The sequence below is a fragment of the Bufo gargarizans genome, chromosome 2, assembly GCF_014858855.1.
Source record: "Bufo gargarizans isolate SCDJY-AF-19 chromosome 2, ASM1485885v1, whole genome shotgun sequence".
NCBI classification, from domain to species: Eukaryota; Metazoa; Chordata; class Amphibia; order Anura; family Bufonidae; genus Bufo; species Bufo gargarizans.
Genome location: NC_058081.1, coordinates 503350029 through 503367075, shown reverse-complemented (window position 1 = coordinate 503367075; position 17047 = coordinate 503350029). Strand labels below are relative to the sequence as shown.

Below are 17047 nucleotides of genomic sequence, written 5' to 3'. Positions count from 1 at the left end.
CTCCTCTGTTGCTGGGACTTTAGCTGTCATTTTGGTCTTGTATGAAAGCCAGCTTTCAAACAAGACCAGTTGCTAGCTGCTGCCATTGAGGAGATAGCGGCAGCTAAAGCAGCCCTCCCCCCTCCACTTTCTGCCCGAGCTGAGCTTGGGCAGAACAGGTGGTTAATAAAGTGAATTGTGTTTGGATATTGAAGAGCTGCCCCTTTTTCTGCGCGTGTGCTCTTGTGTGGTATAGAGGATTTGGTTAATACACCGAAACATTCTCTCCAATTTTATTTATGTGGTGCCTACTTCAGTTATTTGTGTGTATCCGAGTGATATACAGTCGGTTTATACAATGGGAATGCCCCTTTAATATTTAGGATAATACAATTGACCAACTGCATTATGCATTGTTGCGCTGGTTTCAGACCTGAGCGTTCTGAAAGGAGCGCTCTGTATGCGCGATTGTACGGGCGTTTGCAATCGCGCATACAGAGACAAGCGAACGCCCATTGTCGCGCGTTCCCGAAATCTATGTACGGGAACGCGCGACGAGACGCCCCAAAGAAGCTCATGTACTTCTTGGGGCGTCGGGCGTTTTACAGCGCGATCATACACGCTGTAAAACGCCCAGGTGAGAACCATGCCGATAGGGAAGCATTGGTTTCTCCTTGTTGAGCGTTTTACAGCGTGTAGGAACGCGCTGTAAAACGCTCAGGTGTTAACTCAGCCTTAGAGTTGTGTCTGACGACAAGCCTGTTGACTGTTTCCAATAGCAACCAGTAGATGTGCTGGCCTATTGGACATGGGTTTTATTCTTATGGCTGCGATGTTCAATAGTTGTGGAATACAGTAATCTTCTTATACGCAGGGACTGGGCATTTGCAGTAGCTGTTAGTAATTTTTAAACTACAATCTCTGTGAAAACCAGCACCAAAGCTAATAAGTCATATAGTCTCTATCAGATACATGTAATCTTTCTGTGTACTGCTTGTCAGCCAAGCAGAAGTGGGTAAGAAGACTGGTCAAGGGTCCTACTGATGTCACAGCTCCTGTTCATCAGAGATAACCTTATAAATATATCGGTTGCTAAGGTGCGGCTGATGCAGAGCAGATAACATAAGCGACCTGTCAGACACTGACCTCAAATCTAGGCCTGGAATGCTACTTTGTCAAGGAGCTGAGCACTCATTGCCTTGGAAAGCTTCTCACATTCCAGAGATGTTCTGCAGATACACGGCATGTTTTCATAAACTAACCTGGAGTTCAGACCGTCACTTAGTGGGATCATTTACTTCTGAATGTTAATTTCATTCACACATTATTTCACATGTTGTTTTATTAGGACGCACATCAGATGAATGATAGGTGCATGGGGATCACACAGGACTACGGTTCGGCAATATAAAAGGAGGCACACGGTGTGGGGGCAGCCACAAGGAGGCATTATACTGTATATTCCCCTTGGGTCTACTACATCCCCATCTATGTGCACTGTACAAAGTACACTGTATACAGGGGTGGCCGGGTGCTGTACACTGTATATGGGGAGGGGTCGGGCGTTCATGTGTATATGGGGGGCAGTAAATGGTAAAGTGGTATATTTTTGTTTTGGGTGCTATTTCTCAACGCTAGAGCAGGCACTGCCATATGCAGGGGCTGCTGCAAAAACCGATGAGCCTGCCAATAGATATGGGATAGGAGATAGTATTACCTAGGAGACATGTTTATTCAATACCCTAGTCCGCATGTGTTTTCCCCCGCTGTGGACAATGGTACAGGCCTGGCTCGCAGCTGGCCTGAGGATGCCATTGTCTTTTCTCCTCTCTCATTGGCTGCTAAAGTTTGGGCCTTCAGGGTGGCCTATGAGTGCCAGTTCTCGGGTCGGTGGGTGGAGTCCAGGTAAAGTAGGAACGAGGAGGGGGCGGTTGCAGTGAAAACTGGCAGGCAATGTGCACAGGCGGCCGGACCCAGACGTTTTAGAAGCGGTCAGTGCAAGTGCGATCGCTCCTATGACGTCACTAATATACTGCGGTAATTAAGAAAGGGTGTTATCGCTGTTTCTTAATACTGCGGTATATCGTTAACACCGGTATATTGCCCAACCCTACCCAGGACCATGGATAAGGTTATGTTCCTGGATATTAGGGCTTCTACAACGCAGACAGGAACTTGTTTTAAAGTGAATATTGACTAAGTCTGATTAATTTCTTAATGTCTTCCCACAAAGTACATTACGGCACTGGAGAGATGTAGCATCCTCACTGTGCTGAAAATGTACAGTTTAGGAGCTGTGCCAGAGCCATCCTCGGCCTCCCACAAGCCCTCGTATACATATCTCGTCAGAAAAATAGAAAAGTTGTAGCTTTCAGAATGGAGAGATGGGAAAAGAAAAAAATGTTGATTCCTTAAAAGATTAAAAGTGTTTTTCCCCTCCCCCACGACAGCACCACTGAGAGATGGCTCCGCCTCCATGGACAGGAAACCTGTAGCATAAAAAGGTGGAGCCGCTCTCCCACCTCAGTGAGGTTTCCTGTCCCTGGAGCAGGAGACTTGTAGTATTTTCTTGCAGGGACCCATGGCTTGGAAATCCTAGGAAAGCCTAGAGAGCCATGGGTCACGCCAGCCCTTACCAGTTCGTTGCTGAGGGACGGGAGTTGGTCCGGGCCAGCTGCTGCTCCTAGGGGCTGAAGACACCGGTCCCTCAAAGGAGAGGCCCGAGTGTGGCCGCGAGGCAGGCGGCGAGGGGGAACATGCCAGAGGGCAGACATCCCTGGCGCGCACCCAGCGGGGACTGCGGGCAGACGCCGGGCAGTGGAGCGTGTCGGAGCGCCAAACCGGAAGTCGCAGGAATGACGTCGATTATGACGTGCGTTCCACTGACGCGACTTCCGGTTCCGGGCCGGATATAGGAAGCGTTTTGCGTTCCAACAGATCGGAACACAGCGGCGATCAGTTGGAGGATAGCTGTGCTCTCGGCTGGACAGAGGAGGACCAGAATTCGGCCAGACTCCCCTTTTTCCTTGCAGTGAGAGGTTGGCAGCATCTTGGAGGCGCTCCCAGGGAACATGCGGAACTCTCAGAAGAGAGGTGCTGTTCCCTGTGCTGTATTGACTCTTCTATTCCCTATACCTCCAGGGTTATCATGGAGGAAGAGAAGAGACCAGAGGAGACGGAACCAGAAAAGCAGCCGGTATAGGACAGGCTTCCTATGGGGTAAGGCACTGAAGTTTTATGAAGTCTCTGATGTGTACCTTGTTCTGTTATTGGTTATAGATGGCAGCTAAGAAAGCCGCATCTAAGAAAAAGAACAAAGAGTGTGCTTTATGTAGATGTCCCCTGGCCTCGTCATATAGTAAAAGGTTATGCCAGGACTGTATTGAAAAGACCCTGGCGGAGGAATCCCCCAACCTTATGCGAGACATTAGGAGTCTCATTAAAACAGAAGTTAAGGAATCCCTTAAGACGTCAAAGAAATCTAAGAAGGTGGTAGATAAAACAGATTCAGAACCGGATTCGGTTAGCGAAGAAGATAGAGATGACCGGTCCGAGGATTCATCATTTGCGGAGGAAGAACAGGAGAAAAGATTCATGTTCCCAGTGTCGGATACAGAGAAATTATTAAAAACGATTAGGGCCACTTTAGAGCTGGAGGATATCAGGGAAGATAGGTCCGTTGCAGATGCAGTCTTTGAGGGATTGCGAGAAAAGAAGAGGAGATGTTTTCCATTGCATAAAAGCATATCGGCCCTAATAGAAAGGGAGTGGAAAAAGCCGGATAAGAAGGCCTTTGTTAGTAAAAATTTTAAAAGGAAATACCCATTCGAGGAAGAGGCTTCCACTTCATGGGATAAAGCGCCAAAGCTGGACGTGGCCATTTCCAAGGTGTCCAGGAAATCTTCATTGCCGTTTGATGACATGGGTTTTTTGAAGGATCCGTTAGACAAAAAAATCGACTCTTGCCTAAGGAATACTTGGGGAGCATCCACTGCCTCCTTTAGGCCCAACATTGCAGCAACAGTTACTGCCAGATCCCTAGCTTTATGGTTAGAGAGGTTAGAAGGTCAGTTGAGGGATAAATGCCCCAGAGACCAGATTTTAAACTCTCTACCGACCCTTCAGAAGGCTGTAGATTTCCTATCAGACGCCTCGGTGGAGGCAGTTCGTTTAGCAGCCAGGTCTGCGTCCACCTCTAATTCCGCCCGTAGGGCCCTTTGGCTAAAAAACTGGAGGGGGGGCGACATGGCCTCAAAGCAGCGCTTATGTGGCATCCCCTGTCAGGGACAGTTTTTATTCGGGCCTGAATTAGATGCCCTTCTGGAGAAGGCGGCTGATAGGAAAAAGAGAATGCCTCAGGAGTCCTCTTTTTCCCAGTTTCGGCCCTATAGACGTCCCTTTCAGTACGGCCCCAGATCTCAGGGGAGAAGACAGCTGGGAGATAGAGATCAGTTTCCCAGGCCCAGGGGTTCAGGGAACAGAGGTTTCATGTTTGGAGGTTCCTCTTCTTCCCAGAAGGATAAACCTTCAAAGAAATGACGCCAGATTGCAGGTAGGGGGAAGACTAAAGTTCTTTCCCTCCGCCTGGAGAGAGGTAGCAGGGGCATGGGTGAGCAACATCATAACAGAGGGCTTAAGGTTGCAGTTTCTAGGTCATCGTCCTCAAAAATTTATAGTGACAAAGGAATCCAGGAGATTATCAGAAGAGGTAGATCTGCTAATAGGGAAAAAGGTGTTAGTCCCAGTGCCAAAAACAGAACAGGGAAAAGGCTTCTATTCCACACTGTTCTTAGTCAAAAAACCGGATGGATCTTACCGTACAATTATAAATTTGAAGCATTTGAACAAACATCTAATAATAAAAAAGTTCAAGATGGAGACCATAAAATCTGCGATTCATTTGGTGTTCCAGGGCTGCTTTATGGCAGTGGTGGATCTAAAGGATGCATACTTACATATCCCGATGCATCCCCTTTTTCAAAAATTCCTAAGGGTAGCAGTGACAGAGGGTACCAATATCAGACACCTTCAGTTCCAGGCTATGCCTTTCGGCCTAGCAACTGCCCCGAGAACCTTTACCAAGGTAATGGCGGAGGTAGCGTCCTTCATTCGGAAAGAAAACATCTTATTCCTTCCTTATTTGGACGATCTCTTGATTATTGCGGGATCACGGGAAATATGTCAGAGATCAGTCCAGACAGTAATTCAGATCCTGGGAAGGCTGGGGTGGATGATCAACTCCAAAAAATCAAGGTTGGAACCCAGCACAAATCAAATATTTCTGGGTCTTCGGTTAGATTCTCTACAACAAAGGACTTTCCTACCAGCAGAAAAGATAGGGAAGATCCAGAACGAAGCCCGCAAGGCTCAGCAGAACCCAGAGATGTCGGTCAGGAAAGCAATGTCTCTATTAGGATTAATGACGGCCTGTATCCCAGCAGTCCGTTGGGCTCAGTTCCATTCAAGGACGTTACAATGGGAGATTTTAAATTGGACAAAACGAAAAGAGATAATGTTAGACTCTCAGATATGTCTCAGCCAGAGGACACTGAGCTCCCTCAATTGGTGGCTAAAGGTGAAAAACTTAGACCAGGGCACTCCATGGAGTTACCCCAATCCAGTAGTAATCACTACGGACGCCAGTCCTTGGGGGTGGGGTGCACATTTTCAGGGTCGGTTGGAGCAGGGAATATGGTCCCCGGTACAGAGACAGTTTTCATCCAACAGGAAGGAATTAAGGGCAGTGTTACTGGCTTTACGAACAGCCCTGCCAGAACTCCAGCACCAACATGTCAGAGTGATGTCGGACAACAGTACAGTGGTTTCGTATCTGAACCGCCAAGGGGGTACCAGATCCCTATCTTTGATGAGGGAGGCAGAGATAATATTCTCAGAGTTCGAGGAAGAGCTAATCCACATATCCGCCCTACATATAAGGGGGAAAGAAAATGTCCAGGCCGACTTCCTGAGCCGTCATCGTCTAAGACAGGGGGAGTTGTCTCTGAATCCAGCCATATTCACAAAGATTGTGGATCGGTGGGAAGTGCCAGAAATAGATCTATTTGCCACCAGGGAGAACAGACAGGTAGAGAGGTTTTGCTCCCTCAATCCCTGCGAATCCCCTTATGGGGTAGACGCCTTCCTCCTGGATTGGACATTCCGCCTAGGTTATGCCTTTCCCCCCCTACAGCTCCTACCCAGAGTTCTCAGGAAGATAAGGGAAGAGAGGTCGGACATGATAGTCATCGCCCCCTTTTGGCCAAAAAGAGCCTGGTTCTCCCTACTCAGATCCATGTCGATAGCGGAACCATGGGTCCTTCCCGACTTTCCGGATCTCCTGAGGCAGGGCCCAGTAATGCATCCAGAGATAGGATCTTTACATCTAACGGCGTGGAGATTGAGAGGGTGTACCTGATTAGGAAAGGCTTCTCAGAAGCCTTGACTTCCACCATGCTTAGTAGTAGGAAGAGGGTAACTAATACCATTTATGCGAGAATATGGAAGAGATTCCTTTCCTTTTCAGGTATAGACACAGAGGTCTGGCCTGAGAAAATCTCCACCAGGCAGGTCCTAGAATTCTTACAGAGGGGTCTGTCGTTAGGTTTGGCCAAGAGCACTTTGAAGGTGCAGGTTTCGGCCCTCTCAGCATTAAGTGGTAGGAGTCTGGCTATGGATCCCTGGGTAGTCAGGTTCTTTAGGGCAGTAGATAGGGTTGCACCTGTCAGGGGCCCCAGGTTCCCCCCCTGGGATTTAAACTTAGTTTTAAAGGCTTTGACCAGCCCCCCCTTTGAGCCTATGGTGGAAAGTTCTATTAGGAATCTTACACTAAAATTAGTCATGCTAATAGCATTAACTTCGGCTCGTAGGGTTAGCGAGCTTCAGGCAGTGTCCATCAACCCCCCGTTTATGTCCATACGGGAAGATAGAGTGATTCTTAGGCCAGATCCAAAGTTTATCCCCAAAGTACCTTCTAGAACTAATAGGGTACAGGAAATTGTCTTGCCAGTCTTTTTTCCAGACCCAAAAACTGAGGAGGAAGATAGATGGCACTTATTGGACGTAAGACGATGCCTGATCCATTATCTGGAAAGATCAAAAGACTGGAGAAAAACCTCTTCCTTGTTTGTATTATTTGCGGGGGCTCGGAAAGGTAATACGGCCTCTAAGAGTACTATTGCTAGATGGATACGAGAACTTATTTCTCTAGCCTATTCGTGTTCTGGTCTTTCTCCTCCACTGTCCCTGAAGGCTCACTCTACCAGGGCAATGTCTACCTCCTGGGCAGAAAGGTCCAATGTTTCTATTGTCCAGATCTGCAGGGCGGCCACATGGGCTTCTCCTTCTACCTTTTATAAGCACTATAGGCTTCAACTCGACTCTGTGTCTGACCTCCTTTTTGGTACTAAGGTGTTAGAAGTGGTCACCCTCCCTTGAAGTTCTATGTAATCTCTCTCAGTGGTGCTGTCGTGGGGGAGGGGAAAAATGATGATTACACTTACCGGTAATCGGATTTTCCTGACCCCACGACAGCACCCGTCTAATTCCCTCCCTAAGGTGGTGGTTGGTGAAGAAGTTCACGTGGTGTGATGCAAAAAAAAAAAAAAAAAAATGTGTGTGTATATGTCGAATTAACCAAAAGGGGAGTCCCTCTCATGCTCTGTAAACCCACTGAGGTGGGAGAGCGGCTCCACCTTTTTATGCTACAGGTTTCCTGTCCATGGAGGCGGAGCCATCTCTCAGTGGTGCTGTCGTGGGGTCAGGAAAATCCGATTACCGGTAAGTGTAATCATCATTTTCCGAGATTATTCTGCTGATTACCTACAACATCTGGGACCCTCGCCGATCAGCTGTTTGAGAAGGCACCGTTGCTGCTGTGAGTGCTGTGGCCTTCCCCGTACCTACCAAGCACAGTCCCCACCCCCATTCACTAGGCCACGTGACCTATGGACTTGTCATCACTGGCCTAGGAGAAGTTTGAGGTGTCAGACCCCACCGATCAGATAATGATGACCTATCCAGAGGATAGGTCTTCAGTAGTAAAATCTCAGAAAAGCCCTTTAATATATCCTCATAGTGGTTGGAGCTTTGTGTTTTTACAGAGCTCCATGTCTCCTGTATAGACACATTTAAAGTGGGTGTCCCTAAATAAAATATTAATTTACTCTGTTAGATCACACAAAATGTATGTTTTCACTTGAATGTCTTTAGAAAGAATTGTCTAGATGTTGCTTTTCCTACCTGGCGCCCCCTGCTGCTCTTTTGATTCCCTCCCAGAATGTCCCCCTGTGTGTCCAGAACTGATGGGAAGAATCCTCTTCTAGTGTGCTAACTGCACAGTAGCAGGAATCACTCTACTGCCCATGTAAAAGAGGATCCAGGGAGTGAAACTAAGCTACAGAGCATGTGTGACCACCAGCACTGGACAAATGAGGAAGTAATTAGAGGAAATCAACTGAACAGCAGGGGGCACCATAACAAGGCTGTAATATCAATATCTAGATACAGGAGCATTAAAACAAACATTCCAACTGAAAACATGCTGTGTGTGATCTAATTATGGGACAACCCTTTAAAGGAAATTGCATGTCGGCAGCCACCAGTAAAGGGAGCTCACTGGATATTGCTATACATTAAGCTCGGTGTATCCAATATGCTCCTAAGTGCCCTTGACTGATGGTTAAATGTTAGACTTTAAAGGGACAGGACTCATCTCGGGTTAATTTGCATATATAGCAAATCGTTTTTTTACACAATAAAAGCACACAGAGCTATGGGGACCGGGTATTGCGGATGTGCTAGCGGCCATCTAGCAACCCATGTCCTCAGCTCTATACCCAAAATCTTGGTGACGGGTTCCCTTTAATATGCTAAGACCTGGCGACAGATTCCCTTTAAGTCTATATCCATAAAGGGGATTTGGAGCTCTGTATCAGAAATTCAGCTCTATTATCTTAAGAAATTAACCCCTTAAAGGAGTTGTTCACCCCCTGGGGAAGTTTCAACATTGGTGGACCTGCAGAGGGAATCATACTTGCCTGATCATTGCTGCTGGCTTTCGGCACCATCACCCTGGGGGGCTCCACAGCTCTCCAGTCTTCCCGTGCCAACATCCGGTTTGATCCGGGTCACTTGGCCGTTGCAGCTAATGATTGCCCGCAGCAGTGACTTGTCCCCCATGCATCATGTGACCCAGTGATGAGACATTATTGGCCACTCTTGTACCTGATGTTGACACAGAGAGACCAGAGAGCTGCAGCGGCAGGGCAGCAAAGGAGCCAAAACTCATCAAGGATAAGAATGATTCCCTCCATAGGTGTGGCCATGTTGGGAGGTCCAATGGGGATGATCAACAGCTTTTATTCAAAATGACATACATAATATACAAATAAACTATAAAAAAGCATTTATTGTGCACAGATGTTGGTCCCTATCGCCGAAATGATACCATTTAAAAACTACAGTTCTCCCCACAAAAAACAAGCTGAGGGGCAGAATATGATGACCCAAAGCAGTTTTTTTCAGATTTTATTTTATTTTTTTAAAAAGTAGTAAAGCATAATTAAAACGATAAATTTGGTATCTCTAAGTGTATTAACCGACGCAATAAAGGTAGTGTCATTTCTAGTGCACAGTGAACACAACAAGCAAAAAAGAGGCAGCATTGATTATTTTAATATTTGTTTCTCCGCACAAAAAACGTTTCCCCCTTTTTCGATACAATGTAGACTGTGCAGATACCTGCAGCCCCTTCAAACAGCTGATCGTCAGGGTGCTAAATGTTCACGACCGCCTGATCATTATTAGTACCGTGTGGTAGCCTGTGGCTCTACACTGCCACCCAGTGGTAGAAGCTGCAGATGTTGTTAATAAAATAAAATAGAACTGTGATTGATGTAATCCTTACTAGAAATCCTGACTTTTCATCATTTTCCTGAGATGCTCGCCCCCAGTCAGAGGCCGCCTCATACGCTGTGTTGCGCCATATGGATTCGCAGAATCTTATCTTTTAAGACTCCTCATCTCAAGATTCAGCAATAAATTCTTCAAACCTGTGGTGTGGTCCTGAGTTTAGACAGTAAACATTAGAGGTTTCCGTGCTCTACAGGCACGCCAAATGTTCACTCGTTTTTCCCCATTGACATCTGACAAACCAGATGGGAACAGAGCAGGTCAGACCTCTAATGCTGGCAGGATACTAGTACACATTGCTGTAGTGCAGTTATGGGGCTAACAAGTATTTAGATCCTGGTGTTAATCCCTCTGTACAATCCTAGTTTAACCCTTTCACACCATAAGCTAGTGCAAACTGACGTACTGATATGTCAAGGTTATGGTTCAGGGAAAACATCTTCTACGTTGCACTGTCGTGGCTGAGATCTGAGAGGACTCTGATCTCAGCCATCTAACCCCTTAGGTTCTGTGCTCAGTAGCGACTGAAGCATCTAAGGAGTTTAGTAGAGTGAAGGGACTCCCTCTGTCACCCTATCAGCGCTGCCCCAAATTAGTTACTATGCTTTGTTTTTTTGCAAAAACCCCTGCATCTGGTATATGTATTCAGCAGGATAGAGAACACACTCTGCTGTTAGAATATGCTTTTCATCTTCTGCATGTAAAGGTTTTAATTTACTGACCGTAAACAGTGATTTTAATGATGAGGAAAGTTTCTGAACTGTAAACCTTATAACTGATCTGGTTGATTGCTGCTTTCTGTATTGCTATCTTTGACAGTATTGCTGAGTGCTGCAGCACACCCTACTCTCTCCTTGGTTTGGTCTTTACTGTCTCCTTCATGGCTCTTGGCGTGCTGACACTGTGCAAGTTTTATCTGCAAGGGTATCGGGCATTTATGAATGACCCTACGATGAACAGGTGAGTGTACGCTCTTCTTCCATCCAAGCTATGTCTCTACAGTGTTCAGAATGGAGGGCCATGCATAGTTTATTGGGCATGTTTGATGTGATTGTCCTCATGATGGTTTATGTCCTGTCTAGGGGAATGACCGAGGGGGTGACTCTACTGATCCTCGCTGTACAGACGGGGCTGATTGAGTTACAAGTGGTCCATCGTGCTTTTCTCCTGAGCATTATCCTGTTCATAGTGGTGGCCTCCATCCTGCAGTCTATGCTGGAGATTGCGGACCCTATTGTCCTGGCTCTGGGAGCTTCTCGAGACAAGTGGGTAGAGTTTAGATCTGTTAATGTCCAGTGAGTCCTAAGACCGTACTTATACATTGTATATTTCTTGTTCCGCAGGAGCTTGTGGAAGCATTTCCGAGCAGTCAGCCTCTGCTTGTTCCTCCTGATTTTCCCTTCTTATATGGCCTACATGATCTGTCAATTCTTCCACATGGATTTCTGGCTCCTGATTATTATATCCAGCAGTATCCTCACTTCTCTGCAGGTAACGTCACCTATAATCTCTTCTGCAATGACTCGTCTGAATATATTGTTAACCTCTTAAGGACACAGGGCGTATGGAACATGTTCTATCTTTTTTGGCGGGGATGCAAAACGGAACTACGGATGCGGACAGCACACAGTGTTCTATCAGCATCTTTTGCGGACCCGTTCATACGGCCATGTGAATGGGCCCTTAGAGCTGATCTGCTGATTCAGGTCTAATAATTTGGTTGGTAGGGATGGAGTCTATTTAAAGGGGTTATTCCATGATTAATGTAAAAAAATGAAAATCGGACATCATATAGTAGATGGCAACCTCTTTCTAACAAAATAAAAACCAGCCCTGTACCTCACATGGATCCAGATCTCTCCATTCATTGCTTCAATTGCTCTGCTAGATCTATTTCAGTCTGGCAGCTCAGGGGACGTGTATTTCCGGGGGTTGTTTCCTTTCTTGTGCACCTGGTGGCAGTTGAAGGACGGAATTGAGCTTGTGTGCCAACATCAGAAAATAGAGGCACGGAGTCTTAGGAGGACTTTAATCTAAAACAGGAGGCTTCAGAATAAACATGGAGGGAATTTATCAAGCTGCCTGTGCCGGAAAGATGGTTCCAAGTCGCACGTTTTTGTGCAGCTGTGGGTGTGGCCAACTTGGCCTGACAAATGTACCATTATTATGCCTTTTTTATAATTGGCACCTATTAACCCAGCATATCTATTATGACTAGCATATGAATGACTGACTGGTCTTATTAGATTTCCTGAGTTTAAAAGTGTTTTCTAAGACTTTTCTACTGATGACCAATCCTCTGGCTAGATAATCCGTATCTGATTGGTGGTGGTCCGACACCCGGGACCCCCGCCAATCGGCTGATTGAGAAGTCACTGGCGATCCTGTGAGCACTGTGACCTTCTCTCTGCTCACCAAGCACATTTGAAACGCTGCTGTGCTTGGTATTGCAGCTTAGCCCAATTAATTTTAGTGGGGCTGAGCTGCCCCTAGGCCATGTGACCAATAAACGTGACGTCATGGGGTCTAGGGAAAGCTGCAAGGAGGACATGGCACTATTACGAGTCCTGTTGCCTTCTAAAACAGCTGATCGGTGGGAGTCCTGTCTGTCGGACCCCCACTGATCAGATACCCACTGATCAGATACTGATGACCTATACAGAGGATGGGTTATCAGTCGTAAAGTCTCAGAAAAACCCTTTAAGGACCAGTTCTGAAGGACTTACATAATATAAACCAGAAATAAATGGCCACATTTTAAAAACTACACCCCTCAAATTATTCAAAAATGATCTTTTTTAAAGACGATCTGTCACAAGGTGTCTGTAACTAAAACCATGTGCATGTTCAGATGTGCGCCTGTCAGCATAGTGCATTGGTCTTTCTCCCATCCTTATCCGTGCTCCCAATTGAAATACAAGGGCAGTGCCATTGCACCAGAGACTGTTCACTTGCCTTGGTGTCTGTTCCCCGCCCCACCACTTTGACTAACTGCGTCAGGCAGTGTAGAAGTACTCACTCCTGACCCTGAAGTCTCTGGAGCACATTTAGGGCATGCGATCTACATGGCTGGAGATCATGGGGCCTTTATTTTATTTTATTTTTTATTAGTTTACTCTTTGAGTCTCCCCAAAAGGTCATACAAGACCTTTTTTAAGTTACAGGCGCAATACAGCCCCCAAAGAGGTTGCACAGTGCTGTACAACCTCACTGCAGAGCTGATCTGGGTCTGTTAAGACTAGAGATGAGCGAACTTCTGTTTTAAGTTCGGCGTCTAAAGTTCGGGGGCGGGTTAGCGGAGAATCCCGATCTGGAACCGGATATGGATTCCGACTTCCGTTGTGGTCCGTGGTAGCGGAATCAATAATGGCCGATTATTGATTCCGCTACCACGGACCACAACGGAAGTCGGAATCCATATCCGGTTCCAGATCGGGATTCTCCGCTAACCCGCCCCCGAACTTTAGACGCCGAACTTAAAACAGAAGTTCGCTCATCTCTAGTTAAGACCAAGCAGCTCTTGAAGACTCCATGTGACTGCTGGGACTAGATCCAGGAAGCGGCTTGGCATTTCCTGATCTCTATACACAGTGCTCATTGAGCGCTAGGGATGGTGAAAAAAACATCCCTGCCTTGTCCATGGGAAGCCCAGCCGTCACTGACAGCAAGCTCCCCGCTCCAGCAGCTACCAGATTAGCGTGCAGCTGTGATCTTTGAATGGACATTTAAAACTGCAGTGCAGAGAGATGTCCCGACCACCTGGATGTTTATAGTGTATGGGCAGTCGGGAACTGATTAAATGCAACTACGTGAGCCAAAAATTTGTTAAGCTAGTAGATAGGTGGTGTAAACTTTCACTAGACAGTCCAAAGATGTGCCGATTTATTTAACCCCTTTTGTGTTAAAGGGATTCTGTCATCAGATTTGTGCCCTATAAGCTAAACATATGGCCATGTCGGTGCTAATAACATGAATCCTAAACTGCCCTTATTAAACCTGCTTGTGGCTCTATTAGCCCAAAAAACAGGTTTTTATAAGGTGCCCAAGGGGTTTTACGTTGAGCCAGGGTGCCCGCCTGCACCCCTCACCGTCTGGTGTCCAGCGCCGCCTCCTCAATCCACCCGTCCCTCTGCCAGATCCGGCGCCTTTCGCACTAGGCTCAGCCTGATGCGCAGCGGACTCCTGGCAGCGGCTTCGTTGAGCGAAGTGCGCATGCGCCGGCCTGATGCGCATGTGCACTTCGCTCAACGAAGCCGCTGCCAGGGGTCCGCTGCGCATCAGGCTGAGCCTAGTGCGCAGGCGCCGGATCTGGCAGAGGGACGGGTGGATTGAGGAGGCGGCGCTGAGGTGAGGAAGGCGGCGCTGGACACCAGACGGCGAGGGGTGCAGGCGGGCACCCTGGATTAACGTAAAACCCCTTGGGCACCTTAGGTAGGTGAGTGACAGCTTATAAAAACCTGTTTTATGGGCTAATAGAGCCACAAGCAGGTTTAATAAGGGCAGTTTAGGATTCATGTTATTAGCACCGACATGGCCATATGTTTAGCTTATAGGGCACAAATCTGATGACAGAATCCCTTTAAAGGGTTTCTACCACTTCGTTTGCCCCTAGCTAGTGTCTGCTGTACCAAACAATCCTAATCTAACAGTTTTTTTGTCCAGCCGTTTTGCGGAGAAAAAAACAACTTTTATGGATATGCTAATGAGCCTCTAGGTGCTATGCGGGCGTCTTTTCAGCACCTAGAGGCTCCGTCTACCTTCACATAATGCCGCCCAGCACGCCCATTTCTGATGGAATCCGATCCTCCCTCTGTTCCAGCCGTACAAAATCTCGCGCCTGCGCCGTGTGCGTCTGTAATCGGCGCAGGCGCAGTGAATGTTGCCTGTTCAGACATCTCCACTGAGGTGCTGAAAAGACGCCTGCATAGCACCTAGAGGCTCATTAGCATATCCATAAAAGTTATTTTTTTAGCAAAACGGCTGGACAAAAAACGGTTAGATTAGGATTGTTTGGTACAGCAGACCTAGCGGATCGCTAGTGTCTGAAAGCTAAATAGGGGCAAACGAAGTGGTAGAAACCCTTTAAGGGAATTTTTGTCAATGATGAAAACCAACTTTAATTTTTTGTATTTGTATTTTTTTTTTTCAATTTCACCCTATAATATTTTTCCCCGTTTTCCAATACAGTGGCTTCATAAAAAAAAATACAATTTGTCCTGCTAAATCGAAGTTCATTGCCTGGGCAAGATGCTAAATACAAATAATAAATAACTTTGTGAACGACAGCTCCCACTTCAAGGCAAATAACCCACACAAACACGGACAGGATACCCCAATTGTAGAAAGACCAGAAATGTGTCCCAAATGGTTCCCTGAACATTACACTAGACCAGTGCACCCTCGGTGTGTCAGGACTAAAAAAAAATTGTGTGCCCTCCTGTATCCACACCCCCAGGTTAAATGTGTGGGGGGGAACAGAAAATTAACAATATGCAGAGTGTCTGAAGAGACAAAGTAAGCACATTAGGAGGCTAAACGGTGCCTGAAACCAAGGCAGGGTTCAGTGTGGGTAGCCCATTTATTATCCAGACACTGGCACAGAAAGGCCTCCCTAAAAGTGTCCCTGCATTAACACAAGTCTTCGCTCGCTATACAGTATAACTTGTAATTTATCCATTTAAATTCCTGCTCATTCTTGACTTTGAAGTCAAGGAGGCAATCCTATCAGTGATTGACAGCTATATGTTTATACACAGTCATAGAGGGAAGGCTGTCAATCACTAATATGACCGCCTCCTTGACGTTAAAGCACATAGTAAGCAGGGATATAAATGAATAAATTACAACTTGGGGTCCATTCACACGTCCATAGTGTATTGCAGATCCGCAAAACACCCGGCCAGCACCCCCATAGAAATGCCTATTCTTGTCCGCAATTGCAGACAAGAATAGGACATGTTCTATTTTTTTTTTTCCGTGGCCGTGCTCTGGAAATGCGTATGCGGACAGCACACTGTGTGCTGTCCGCATCCATTCCTGCCCCATAGAGAATGAATGGGTCCACACCCATTCCGGATAATTCTGGAACGGGTGCAGACACATTCTACAGACGTGTGACTGGACCCTTATACTAAATCTTTTTCATAAAACCATGTATCAATCTACTCAGCTCCTACATGCTGCCTGCAGCTCAAACACCATGCCCAACATGACAGGTTCTCTTTGAACCAGACCTTTATTCCTTACAGCTGCATTAACTGTGTACAGCCGCTGCATGATGGCACTTCAGCCTCAGAATTTTTCTTCTAGAACTTTCTTGCCTTGTAGGTGCTTGAAATGTGGTGAAGTCTTGAATTTTTGTAACGTTCCATCTTTTCTCCTCAGGTACTGGGCACTCTTTTCATCTATGTTCTGTTTATGATTGAGGAGTTCCGCAAGGAACCAGTGGAAAACATGGATGACGTCATTTACTACGTGAATGGCACTTATCGCCTGCTGGAGTTCCTCGTGGCTCTTTGTGTGGTGGCATATGGGGTCTCAGAGACTGTGTTTGGAGAGTGGACAGTAATGGGTTCCATGATAATCTTTATTCACTCATACTATAATGTCTGGCTGCGGGCACAGCTTGGATGGAAGAGTTTTCTTTTACGCAGGGATGCAGTGAATAAGATCAAGTCATTACCCATTGCCACCAGTGAACAGCTGGAGCAGCACAATGACATCTGTTCTATATGTTACCAGGTGAGTACACTGATTGTAGACTGCTGTAATCTGTTGGGAGCTCGTGGAACTTTGCTGGCGCATGTGACCACATGAGTGGGGAAAATAAGTATTTTATATACTGGCGATTTTGAAAGTTTTCCCACCTACAAAGAATGGAGAGGTCTGTCGTTTTTAGCGTGGGTACACTTCAACTGTGGGAGACGGAATAAAAAAAAAATCCAGGAGGAAGTCAAGGTGGAAGGAGCCAGCGAAGAGGAAGTCTGTCTTTTCTTATGTAGCATTGAAGCTTTTAACTGTGTCAGGGTTGGCCCTCAAGAAAGGGCATCTTGTCCATGAATGTTCCTAATTGAAGTGCAATAGGGAAGAAAAGTCTATGGGCCACATTATCCATTGCTTCTTTTTCAACGGCACTTGCGCAAATATATCTGCGCAAGTG

At 46.5% G+C, this 17047-nt stretch overlaps 2 protein-coding genes across 3 annotated transcripts in view; both read left to right on the top strand.

Annotated features, from left to right (window-relative positions):
* RNF145 (ring finger protein 145) overlaps nucleotides 1-17047 on the top strand; it is a 51862-nt gene that overhangs the window by 23123 nt on the left and 11692 nt on the right. Inside the window, exons 7-10 of the mRNA XM_044281261.1 lie at nucleotides 10708-10848; nucleotides 10971-11153; nucleotides 11232-11379; nucleotides 16273-16629. Coding sequence (XP_044137196.1) covers nucleotides 10708-10848; nucleotides 10971-11153; nucleotides 11232-11379; nucleotides 16273-16629 — 829 coding nt within the window. The remainder of the gene's footprint in view (nucleotides 1-10707; nucleotides 10849-10970; nucleotides 11154-11231; nucleotides 11380-16272; nucleotides 16630-17047) is intronic.
* LOC122928435 lies at nucleotides 2423-7622 on the top strand. 2 transcript variants are annotated; one of them, XM_044281260.1, is made up of 2 exons: nucleotides 2423-3175; nucleotides 3259-7622. In XM_044281260.1, the coding sequence occupies exons 1-2, from the start codon at nucleotides 3128-3130 to the stop codon at nucleotides 4516-4518; spliced, it is 1308 nt and encodes a 435-aa protein (XP_044137195.1). In that variant the 5' UTR covers nucleotides 2423-3127; the 3' UTR covers nucleotides 4519-7622. The 2 variants fall into 2 exon arrangements, with proteins under 2 accessions (XP_044137195.1, XP_044137194.1); XM_044281259.1 differs by having other exon boundaries at nucleotides 2424-3175.

What these genes read in the sequence shown, in the direction of transcription:
- LOC122928435 (XM_044281259.1), top strand. Translation starts at nt 4,585, where the DNA reads ATGGGTGAGCAACATCATAACAGAGGGCTTAAGGTTGCAGTTTCTAGG.